At 38.1% G+C, this 13173-nt stretch overlaps 1 protein-coding gene across 1 annotated transcript; it reads left to right on the plus strand.

The window, feature by feature from the left end:
- The first annotated feature begins 2426 nt into the window (after window positions 1-2426).
- On the plus strand, window positions 2427-13173 carry LOC139136170 (aromatic-L-amino-acid decarboxylase-like). Its single transcript, XM_070703919.1, is given in 14 exon segments — window positions 2427-2724; window positions 3078-3101; window positions 3103-3192; window positions 4095-4217; window positions 4678-4812; window positions 5091-5201; window positions 5999-6031; window positions 6895-7056; window positions 7868-7935; window positions 8628-8698; window positions 9055-9074; window positions 9570-9668; window positions 11993-12094; window positions 12475-13173. Coding segments are annotated over 14 exon segments (1644 nt in total). The 5' UTR covers window positions 2427-2523; the 3' UTR covers window positions 12880-13173.

Consider the following 13173-nt stretch of genomic DNA (forward strand, 5'->3'; position numbering starts at 1 on the left):
CGCAGTCTACCATAAATTGGTTTGTCGGATAGAAACTTTATGGGATCGACTCTAACTATCCACAAAATTAAAAGGGAGTTTTAAAATCTGACATCGAACTTTTGTCGTCGACTCGAACAGCTTTTAAAGACTCGTGATCTTTATCTATAATATTTTACAGCAAAAAACAGGATGGTTGAACAGTCTCATATACATTACGTTTACTTTTTGTACGTGGCACACAAGTTTTGTAGATAACATTGTAGATAAAAAGAACCGACTCATTTGTGTGTCTGGATAGAGCACACAAGGGAATTGCTAAATTACTAAGCTACTGCAGTGAACTACAATAAAACTGCTTACACTAATTAGTTTCAGCTGTAGCCAGCTGGCAGATTGGCGTGTAGTGTGTTATAACTGGGCAGTTTCTGTTTCAACCGTGGCCACTTTAGTTTTGACCAAGGTTACTTGATACAGACAAAAAATTCTGCTCGTCCAAAGGCAAAACTAGCTCTGTCTGGGGTTGTATATAGAAGTTTACGATTGGCCACCCTGTGTTCAAGATTAAGATACAATGTAACATTTTACCGTGCACTGGTCCATGTACAAATCTTGTTTATTTCAATTCTCCAGACAAACTGTCTGCATGGGACATACAATGTTGTCGACTTTGCAAGCTAGTTTACAGCTGAAACTAATTAGTGTGAGCAGTTTTATTGCAGTTCACTGCAGTAGCTTAGTAATTTAGCAATTCCCTTGTGTGCTCTATCCAGACACACAAATGAGTCGGTTCTTTTTATCTACAATGTTATCTACAAAACTTGTGTGACACATACAAAAAAGTAAACGTAATGTATATGAGACTGTCCAACCATCCTGTTTTTTGCTGTATATACATCAACCACACTAATTTTTTTACACCGTTCATACCAAAGCAATTTCAGTACAGAAATGACACGTATATTTGGTACTGGAAATTCAGTTCCGTTTTACAGAATTGTCAGGGATGTAGACAAATTGTTGGTACCCGGTTTCTGCATACGGTTGTTTTTTAAGAATATACAATAGATATAGTTCAACAAATTGACAATACCTGCATAGAGAACGTGTACTGAGTTTGAACAATGCACTACAGCTTCATATGGCCAAAGAAAGAAATGTGTTTGATATAATCCTAATATTAACAAGCTGTGACCTATTTAAAAGCCTACGACCCTAATTTTTTATTTCTGTTTTGTTATTTCTGTTATTCTGTTTTTGAAGAATTGCGCCCTATAAAATGAATTTTAAAAAACTTTCCCGACCGACCTACTCTAATCAGTTCCCGAAGGCTTGTTGATGGAAACACACATTTATTTCGGCTTGTTATTACCTAGCATCTTTGTGTAATTTCGGCATCGTACTTACTTTGGGGACGATACCAAAACTGCGGAGAGGTTCTTATTGAAAGCATGGTGGATTCAAGATATCCCTGATTTCGTGCCAAGAAGTCCCTCACGTCTATCATATGAGATCCAAACTGTACGCCATTCTGATATTTTATTCGTGAATAAAAAGTCCCTAAGCACTGAATTTGAAACAAGTATTCCCTTTGTGTGACCCTATTTCCTACATGACTCTTAGCTAATAATAATATTTACTAATATTGATTGCTAGTAATGATTCTTGCGAATTACACGTATCGTTTGTTTCTACTAAAGATGGGTAAAATATTTGGAACACCATATAATGGTTGAGGAATGGTTAAAACAACGAATAATGCGTACACTGTCATTTAAACTCTTAGCACGAACGGATGTTTCTTCGGAGCCTAAAAATCATAAAAATGGAGAGATGAGATTATGTGATCACTGAGACTTATTCTTCAAGATTGTACGATAATGGACCACTTCGCTCGTCTTGCTGAACAACTCGTCACGGTCTTTTTTTGTCGGACGCAACCTTTAGTTTCCATGGATATGCATGCTTATACGTCAGCCGCATTAATCAAAAACTCAAACGTATATGGTAGTAATGTACCAATTGTATCGCAACTGACAAAACCACCTGGTTGTAGACTACGTTGTCAAACCATTGCTTTTTACGTGTTAACACTTATTTTTAGTAACACCGTCCTACTATACTTCAGAAAAAGAGTCTTATATCACTTGAACTAGCTCCCTGCATCACAGACGTATAACCACTGCTTTTCGTCATTATTCCGGTGGGAGGGAAGATGAACGGCAGCATGTACCCTTAGTGCTGGCGTCACCAAAGCTGCAAGCGTCACTCATACCGGCTATCTAAAGCCTTGTAGCTGAAATCTGTTTAATTAGGTCTACACTGCATATAGAGTGAGTACTCCATCGTCGTACGGGGCGACTCTTGAGTGGAAAGAAGTTTCTTAATCCGATTCTCTTCAAGACAAATATCATAGGAACTTGCCAATCACCTGTGTCCGAATCACACTGACTATAGAATTCTAGTATAGCTGAAGCTCACAAAGATCTAAAGACATACACAGTGTTATTGGTTGAGATCAGCTACCTGTAGCCAATTCAAGCAATGAATAGTACCGAATTTCGGAAGAGGGGTTCGGATATGGTCGACTACATCGCGAATTACATGGACACCATTGGGAGCCGTCGAGTTTTCCCCGATGTACAGCCTGGATACCTCAGGAAACTACTTCCAACGCATGCTCCGAGGCGAGGAGAGAAGTGGGAAAGTATCTTTGCTGACATCGAGCGGACCATCATGCCTGGGGTGAGAGAGAGAGAGAGAGAGAGAGAGAGAGAGAGAGAGAGAGAGAAGAGAGAGAGGGGGGGGGAGAGTTTTCTGTCGTAACTGACTGCATGAATGATGACAGAGACAGAGACGTCGTTTTAGCTTAATTTAGTTGTCGTTTTTAAATCCTTAAATTCATTTTTTTTTCACGAAAAAGGGTACCAACCCTGCCATCTATACAATGTACAAGAAAAAACTTCGACGGGGTTCAAATAAGCACCCATAAGTGATAGGTAGACCAAAAACTCACTGTAGAAGTTTGGGAGTCCAAAATTCTGCCTTGAGGTGCATTCTACCTTAAGAAGCTCGCCATTATTCTATTTTTCTTACAGATAACACACTGGCAACATCCCAGGGTTTCATGCGTACTTTCCCGCCGGTAATTCATATCCATCGATTCTCGGAGACATGCTATCAGACGCCATAGGATGCGTTGGCTTTTCATGGGTAACGACAGTTTGTTGACCTTTTTTATGGCGCCACACTTGCAAATCACATTATGATTTGAAAAGCAGAACGGTATTAAAAAACGCTGGCTGAATTATGATAGAAGAACACATTTCATAAATGTTTGACTGTTTTGTTATATAACTTGAATATGCATGAGAATTGTTACAAAGGTTCCACTGTAAAGAAGTGATCCTTGGATTCGATAATATGATAATTATAAAGTGTATACGCATGATAAATGATTCGATTTTCAGCTTTTGGTTCACGCCATAAGTGAAAATCCTACACAACACGTCTTATAAAAAATAGTTACTCAATCACTAAACATGCTTTGTCCAATATTATTGTTGACATCTTAAGTTTAGTCCAGGCTACGGTACACTTGTCAACAATTACATTCCCTTTTATTTGTATAGAATGCATTGTATCGACAAGGCTAATGCTCTGTATTTCGAGACATATGATGGCAGTACGAACATCACTTAAACTTTCTCTAAAATTTTCCTTTTTGGAAAATTTGTGATCTTTCACTTTCGAAATCGGTAATAAAAATTAGAGGTCATCGTGTAAAATTTGGTACCAGACAGGACTTATACCCGGTATTTCCCATCTCGTTAAATTCAAAATGGCCGCCATCTCTGTGTTTAGTAACTCTCTTGAGAAAAATTAAATTTTCGATTTTCACAAAAAGAAGCCGGGGAAAATATTAGTAATTCCATAAGATTCAAAACGAGCCCCCATAAGTGGTAGATTCAGATACTATTGTCAAAGTTTGAAAGTCTAAATATCTATTCCTGAGCGCACTACCTTAAATATGAGTGGAAAGTTTATGTTTGCTAAAGCAAAATATTGCAAAGAAATTTTCAGATTTTCCTGCCATTTTCCCATTATTCTTCAAGGCTGCCAGTCCTGCGTGTACGGAGCTTGAAACCATCATAATGGACTGGTTCGGCAAGATGATCAACCTACCGAAGCAGCTGTTGCCATTTACTGAGGGAGGCAAAGGTGGCGGTGTTATACAGGTGAAAAGACGAACATTAAACTTCATATCAGTGTTCCACGGTTGAGACGTTATCAAAGTTACGGTCGGAAAATTACACATGGTGAAAATTTCATCATAGCTTGTTCAAACGACATATTCTACAGGAAATGTCACCACTGACACTACAATGTTATTTTGCAGAAATAAAAACAATTTGTAATATGAGCAAAATTTAAATTTTTAGGTTACCATTGCATTCTCTAAAGCTAACATCCGTCCAGTTCTTACCAAGGGCCGTAAAATGAAAGTTAAATCTCCTGTCGCCTTTAACTGGACTGTTACAGACTTCTTATTTCAGTGAGCGATTTCAACTTCATAAAAATTTGTTCCATGAACGTTTCCTTGATAAATGTCCAATCTCCTTGCTTTTAAGTAAAACAACGTATCCTACGTCACACATGATGAATGGCATTCCTTGGTTTTTGTTCGATATCTTACAGGGATCTGCCAGCGAGTGTATTCTCGTTTGTCTTCTGTCAGCGAGGGAGAAAGCAATGCACGAGCTTAGAGACCGATACCCTGGGGAAGTAGACGGCGTCCTGGTTTCAAAACTTGTAGCTTACTGCTCGAAGCAGGTAAGAGAGTATGGATTTTACAGATCTGGATAAACCTCATGGCGGATTGGCCTTTTATTGAAGTGCCGTTCTATTTCTCGTACATCCAGTCTGGGTGTGTGTAGCATGCAAGTTCAAGTTGCAAACATCGAAAGTGTATACTGTACGAGGTTAGTCTCGATTATTGATGACACTTTTTGATTTAGACAAACTTAAGATCGCCTTTAGAATTGTATCCGTTTGACGACACGGAAGCATCACCCTTCAAGCATTGGATAAGCTACTGTTTTCATTCACAGGCACACTCAGCCGTAGAAAAGGCGGGAAAAATAGCGTTTGTAAAGATGAGACAATTGGACACCGATAACAAGTTTTCTTTGAGGGGGGAAACACTAGAAACTGCAATAAAGGTAATCTTTACTTATATACAATTGTACATACCTGCATATATACAATTTATACGCATACATACATACATACATACATACATACATACATACATACATACATACATACATACATACATACATACATACATACATACATACATACATACATACGCACGCTCGCTCGCTCGCACGCTCGCACGCACGCACATAACATAACATAACATACATACATAACATAACTAACATAACATAACATAAAATAACATACATACAAACAAACATACATACATAACATAACATAAATAACATAACATAACATAACATTCATTCGGCGAGGACTGACAGACATACTGACCAAATGTGTAAATACAGTTACATGCAAATATGACGACCGCATTCTGGCACAAATCGTTTTGGTTAAATGCATCGTACGATTACTACAAGTAAAATGTTATTTGAGCAAAGGTACGTGTAACCAAAAACATATTTGCAATATTAAAGCAGGACCCATACATTATTGACGGTCGGGTCGTCCGTACATGACTGACATGAATTTAGTTTCATTACAGAGTTTTGTTGGCCAGTTCTACCGACGCGCGCCAGTCGCTAGCGTATGACTTCCCTGATAACTCCAGGGACACCCTTTTAATAGATTTTCAATCGTGCTCTCATATTTTTCATTACATTAACATTATTTTTTTCCAATAAATTTAATTTTTACCATTACCAATTTACTCCAAAGTAACATTTACCTTCCCGGGTCATTGGTCTCATTTGCATTGGAAAATGTGACATTCTTTCCTTTTGTCTCTTTGCAGGAAGACATTGAAAAAGGACTCTATCCATGTTTTGTGAGTATTTTCAATCGTCTTAAAAGTTGCGAAATTGAATAAGTTATTATTTTATCGACGGATATATACTCGAGTATTCCTAGACCCTGCTGCCAGTGAACTTCTAAAATCAGAAAACAAGATTTTACATTATTGAAAGTAAGAGAAAAAGAAAGGTACCCGTTTCTTTCGGACTTCAATGAAGGTTTGAATGGCTGCAAATAGCAATTGTCGTGACACATTGTATAGAAGATTTCTCATTTTGCTGGAGGGAAATCAGATGGCAAAACCATTTAAAATTTGAAATCAATCCAATTTGTAGTAATTGGATAATTAGTGAGCTGAATTCTTCCTTATTAGCTCTTTTAAGGGGTAAATTGTATACTGCAAAGTTTGAAAGGTATCCATGTGAATTATCCATGGAAATGAAACGCTCATGACAATAGATATTCACTGGTAAACAATCGTTTATATCAATCGTAGTGTGGTTCCCTCTGAGGGTACATTAAGCTTTAACAGTATCATCTCTAAACTTTTATGTATGTTATTTCTTTAATATCTTCTTTTATTGGTTTACACAAGGTGTATTTTGTGGCATCTATTTCAGGATACAATGTTTCCATTCTGTAGAGTTGACGAGAATGTTCTTTGCAACTTGTGAGTGAACAGTGACGACACACAGACACCCATTTTCTGAATAGATGAATATTCATTAAATTGACAACATTGAGGTTTCCGAGATTTAATGAAGTCAAAAGAATAATATGACTAAAAATATATCGGTGACGAAGGAAAAAATGTAATTTCGGGGAATAGTTTGTAAACCCACTGATTATTCTCTGAATTGATGAATATGTGTTTCTCTCTGTTCCTTGCAAATGTAGGTTTCGGCAACATTCGGTACGACAGCGTCATGTGGAATTGACAACATCAAAGAATTGGGTTCTGTTTGTCGTCATCATGACTTATGGCTACACGTAGATGCTGCCTACGCAGGAAGTGCTTTAGTCTGCCCTGAGTTCCGATCTCTGATTGACGGCATTGAGGTGGGTTATGTGCCAACGTCCTTTTATGGCATCGTTTGTTAAGAAGCTACGTGATTAGCGTCTACTGTTGTACGTGAAACTGTATCCGTCTATTCAACAGACGTCACCATACGTCATTCAGTCTGCCTGTCTGTCTGTCTGTCTGTCTGTCTCTGTCTGTCTGTCTGTCTGTCTGTCTGTCTGTCTGTCTGTCTGTCTGTCTGTCTGTCTGTCTATCGTCTGTCAGTCTTTCTGTCTGTCTGTATATCTGTGTATGTCTGTCCATATATTTCTCATCTAGCTATCTATCTGTTTATATGGTATCTGTAGATGGTATCCATGGCATCCATTTATCCATCCATCTATCCATCTTTCCAACCATCAATCAATCAATCAATCAATCAATCAATCAATCAATCTATCTATCTATCTATCTATCTATCTATCTATCTATCTATCTATCTATCTATCTATCTATCTATCTATCTATCTATCTATCTATCTATCTATCTATCTATCTATCTATCTATCTATCTATCTATCTGTGTATGGGTCTGTCTGTTTGTTTGTCTTTTTGTTTGTCTGTCTGTCAGTTTGCCTATCTGTCTGTCTATGGTATCTGAAAGTCTGTCTTTGCAGTAGTTCTATCGGTTGCTGACCGTTAAGAGCGTGTTCATGGTACGTGGTGGAATTGGCAATTTGAAAATTTTGAAATGTAGGTATCAAATTGCATGATGCAACAATCCTAAAATGAACTCTGTAACATCACTTTAAACAAAAGCCGAAGGCAGATTATAATATCTTCGTTCACCGTCTTTTTCTTTAAAACCAGGACGTCACGTCGTTTAATATGAATCCCAATAAATGGATGCTGGTCAACTTTGACTGTTCTTTAATGTGGTAAGTGATATTACTCTTGACCACTTTTGTATTTGACACAGAAACATATTAAAGGGACAAAGTCGGCCATTTTTTCATGAATTTTGTTTGATACGAGATGCTACTTATATTGCTTGGCATGTTGAAAGACACTGAATGGATAGGTGACCATGCATATATTTGAACCCGCTTTTAGACACGATACATGAAACCATCGCAAAAATGAATTAATGGTAATAACCATTTATTCATTTTTTCGAGATGGTTTCATTTAATTTGTCTAAAATCGGGGTCGAGTATATGCATGGTCACCCAAACATTCAGCATCTTTCAACATGTCAAACAATATAAGTAGTATCTCGTATCAAACAAAATTCATGAAAAATGATGGCCGACTTTGTCCCTTTAACTGTGGGTCCTCTCTTTAACCTACTTTAGGATTATAATCTCGCGATTTTCCAACTATCCCGTAAGTATTCAGTCTGTCAGTTTCAAATGTCTGTAATGTACACGTTTCATACGTGTTTGGAATGCCATATTCGAAAGCAGGGATTTCTTCGTTATGTAGATACATGTGAGCGTCATTCTATCAAAATAGTGGTCAGATAGAGAGTGCGAGACCACATTTCTCACTGTTCTAATTATCAATATGGATGGATGTGCAAAACTGTTGCTGGCATTCTTTTACGAATCTTTTGACTTTTGTATCGCAGGGTAAAAGACAAAACGTTATTAATTGAGGCTTTCAATGTTGACCCAGTTTACCTGAGACACGAAAATGAAGGTAAGTTCACCTTTTCATATTCATATCGAATTCACAAATAATAAAACTATCATTCTTGACCAAAAATTAATTAAAATTAATCTGATATGCAGACAAAAGACCTGTCCACCTTTTATTTTCGATACCAATAATCTCGGAGACTACCCTGTTGGTTTGGATGATCATCACCGATTCAGTAACTCTAAAAGTCCCCCACTTATTTGCGTAGTATGATACAGCCAACCGGCAAAGATAAAATATCCATGGTCGTGAAATTGTCTAGAACAACTTAACCTAGCTGGAAATGTCACTTGTCAAATTCCTGCGTACACATTTATACTTAGTCTTACATAAGCTATGTACACTATACTCCACAGGTGTGGCGATTGACTATAGGGTAAGTGTTGTCTTTAATTTTTCTTTTTACGTTTCATTTCAGAATCCCTCTATATGCAAAATAATTACTCCTACAGAAAACAGATAATTAAAAAATAATAGTGTAAACAATCGTAGTCGAATCTGAAAGCTTACTTTGGAAGCAAGCCGCTGGGGGTTTTTTTTTATACGAAAGATAACTTTCAAACGTTACGTAACGTTGTATCATCTTTAAATGTTGATTAGCAGCCAAGCAGCCTCTGTGTGCGTTGAAATTATCCCTTATCCAATGTTGAAACTGGCGTGTGAATTTTAGGTCGGAGTAATATTCGTTTCTTATTGCCAGCCATAGGACTGCATTGCCGTTCGGTTGTGTTGGCGACGCTAATACTTCGTATTTCAACATTCTTCAGGGACAACAAAAAGAAAACCTGTTTTTGTTTGGGATCAAAAGAAATGAATGATATCTACAACTATTGTACTCTTAATGAATATGATCGCATTTTATTCGTTTTAGCATTGGGGTATCCCATTGAGCAGAAGATTTCGTTCCTTGAAGCTGTGGTTTGTTGTTCGGTACTATGGCATAGAGGGTCTGAGAAAATACATTAGAAAGGTAATTACCCATTCTTAGAATTGACACTCGAAAGCGATTCTCTTAGGTAGCATTTATCTTATTAGAGTTACTTTTTCAGTTATGCGACTTAGAAGCACAAAATTGTTAGTCTCCCTTTGTGAAACCGAAACTTTATTTTTCCCCCATTGAAGTTACAGAGGCGTGATCGACGGGTTCAAATTTCAAACATTGGTAAACATGAGTGTTCAGTGAATACCAAAGTTATACAAAAATTTGCATCGAGACCCCTGATTGTTGTTCTCCATCATAAAAGAGGATGATTAAAAGTTGCCTTGAAGCTTAAGGAAGTTTTAGCAATAATTCGAAACATTTTTTGCGTCGAGGCGCTTTTTGTGCAGTCAGCACACCTTTCCCCAATACATATGCCGCCATGTTTAACCCTTTCACCACCATGGTTTGTCCCAAATCCATTGTTTTCTATGGTAAAGTTGGACCTGTATACAGGGAACTGGGGGTGAAAGGATTAAGGTAGAGCGCGCCTCGGGGACAGATATTCGGACTTTCAAATTTTATATAGTCTATTCTTCTATACCACTTGTGGGGGTCACTTTAAAGCTCTTGGTGGAAGGAAACTTTTTGCCGTCTTAGTTTTTTCGAAAATCGAAAATTTTATTTTTCCCCATAGAGGCACAGGCACACGACGTCTTTTAAAATAACTTGTCTGCAATTTTAATGTTGAAACATGCATTTTATTAAAATCTGTGCAATGCAAACGGAAAGCGTGCGGGCTGCTATTGAGACATACAGTGAATAGTGCCCCGTGCACGGCTGTGGCCGCTCAGCTCTACTGTTAACGTTACTAACTTTATACAAATGGCGAATTTTAAAATCACTTGTCTACAATTTTAATGTTGAAACATGGATTTTATTGATAACTGTGCGAACGGAAATCATGCAGGCAGCTTTTGAGACATACAGTGCGGAGCAGCGCCCAGAACACGGCTGTGGCCGCTCGGCTGTCTTGTAGTTGTACACATTACTCTAAAGGTACGAAAGTATTTGGAAAATATTTTTTAGATTAGACAAAATTAACAGTTATTGGCCATCCTCGAGATTCAAACTTCTACTTAATCAAGAGAATACTTACAAAAATCGATCGATTGGCTTCCTAACTTGTAAAGTCAACATCGGTCCTATCTACGGCTGATAATTAGCGCAATGTTTTTTACGGACAAGTCCCGTGCCAGAACCGATTTCAAAGTGTGCAGCTTGAAGTTGACGTATGCGCATACTTTCCTTTTAAACCAATACGTCATTGAAGAATAGCCTTCAAAATGGCGGTGTCACGGGAGTTGTCCGGAGGTAAAATTTAGCGACTTACCAGCAATTACATGGCCCGGTGCAGTTTTTGTGTTTCAAGAACCCAGTCGATCGATTTAGTACCACGCATGCGACAACACAGAGAAGTTTGAATCCCAAGGGTTGCCAACAACGTTTTATTTTACGGATTTTATTTAAATTATTTTCCCAATAGTTTCGTACCTTTAGAGTAATGTGTACAAGACAGCCGAGCGGCCACAGCCGTGTTCTTGGCGCTGCTCACAGTATGTCTCAAAAGCTGTCCGCATGATTTCTGTTTGCACAGTTATTAATAAAATGCATGTTTCACCATTCAATTACAGACAAGTGGTTTTAAAATTGGCCGAGTGCATAAGTAACAGCAGAGCTAAACGGCCACAGCCGTGCACTGCACTATAGTGTAGTGATGGGCACTGTTCACTGTGTGCCTCAAAATCTGGCCGCACGATTTCCGTTTGCACATTTGTTAATAAAATGCATGTTTCAACATTAAAAATTCAGATAATTGATTTTAAAATTCGCCGTGCGCCTATGCATAGAGGTAACACGGGATGGCGGCCCTTTTGAATTTCAATATCGGGAATCTTAGGCATTTTGTCTCTCTAGTACCAAATTTTGCAAGGTGACCCCGACTTTTATTCTTGATTTTAAAAGAATTTTCGAAAGTTTCACGAGAAAGGTTTGAGTAACAGTTAAAGTATTTCACTCTCAAGGCACATACTACTTAAATGTATAGGGGGACGTGGAGTACAATTTTAGTTTACGATTGAAAGAGTTGCTTGATAACTATGCATGTTAAGTTACATAAACAAAGTCATGTATTGTCATTTATTTATTGTCATTCATGTCAACTTCACATAATGAAAGTTTCTGGTAAGAAATGTATTTATACATGAAAGCGTTCCCATTGCACTGCACGACAATCGCGGAAAATTAACAGTCAATTGTTGATTCGGTAACTTTGAAGTCCTTTGTATTTCAAACTCTGATCTTTCAATTTTCAGCACGTGAAATTGGCCAAGAAGTTCGAGAGTTTAGTATACACTGACGATCGCTTCGAAGTCGTCGGGGATGTCATTTTTGGACTAGTTTGCTTCCGTTTAAAGGTAAGCTGAAACTTTTTTGTTATGGTATTGTTAAGAAAGTAATTATAATAATTTTAATCTTTATTTATTAGTTTTATATACGTATTTCCTCAAAGTCATCAAGTTATTGCTATTTTTGTTTTGGAACGTAGGCCTAATTCATGCGTGATGTATTTTTCTGTTCTGTTGTTCAATATGCGGTATTAGGACAGATACTCTTATTAATGTGCCCTCCAGACATTTCTTCAGTTCAGGCAGGTTTCAGTAATTAGGTGAGAGTATGGGTGTCCTGGTGATTAAATACCCGGCGGGTAACTGGTTTGAGACCCTTTGCGCGTGCCAAAGGTCAGAGTACTATCACCTCTTCTAATTTTTGTTCATTCTGGCTGTTTGTCACTCAGGGAAACAACACCCTTACGGAGCAATTACTGAAAATGGTGAACGACTCTGGAAAACTTCACATGGTGCCTGCTTCTCTGGATGGGAAATACGTCATCAGGTTTGCCGTCTGTGCTGAAGACGCCTGTGACGAAGACATATTCTATGCATGGAGCGTCATCGTTGGACTGGCCAATGAGCTGCTGCATTTCAACGGCGTCACCAGCTACGTGTCAGACGGAGACCAGTTGCCCCCTGTCATGCCGATAGGCAAGTCGTCCTTCTCACAGACCCAGCATTCAATATCAGCCGTTCAAAAGATGTTCCCATGGAAACGGAAGCTGGCCAATCTGTCATGTTTAGGCAGTCATCTCGACTCCTGTGCGTTCAGTTCTCGGAAAGCATTTGTCAGAATACTTACCCTGTAACAAAGTATTATGAGCTGCACTCTTGAGAAATAAGGTAGTATGCGCCTCGAAAGTGAAAGACTTAAATTTTTGCCCAAACTTTCCCCAAGGAATCCTTTAATCATTCTCTTTGAAAATCAACGGTAAAATCGGGGGGGGGGGGTCACCGTGAAAATATGGGTACCAATTAAATAAATTACCGACATTTGAAATTCAAAACGGCCGCCATCCATGTGTTACCTCAACGGAGAAAAATATTTTTTCGATTTTCGATAATACGGTCAAAATTTTTCCTACTCCAAGAGGTTTGAAACG

This window comes from Ptychodera flava, chromosome 7, assembly GCF_041260155.1.
Source record: "Ptychodera flava strain L36383 chromosome 7, AS_Pfla_20210202, whole genome shotgun sequence".
Lineage (NCBI taxonomy): Eukaryota > Metazoa > Hemichordata > Enteropneusta > Ptychoderidae > Ptychodera > Ptychodera flava.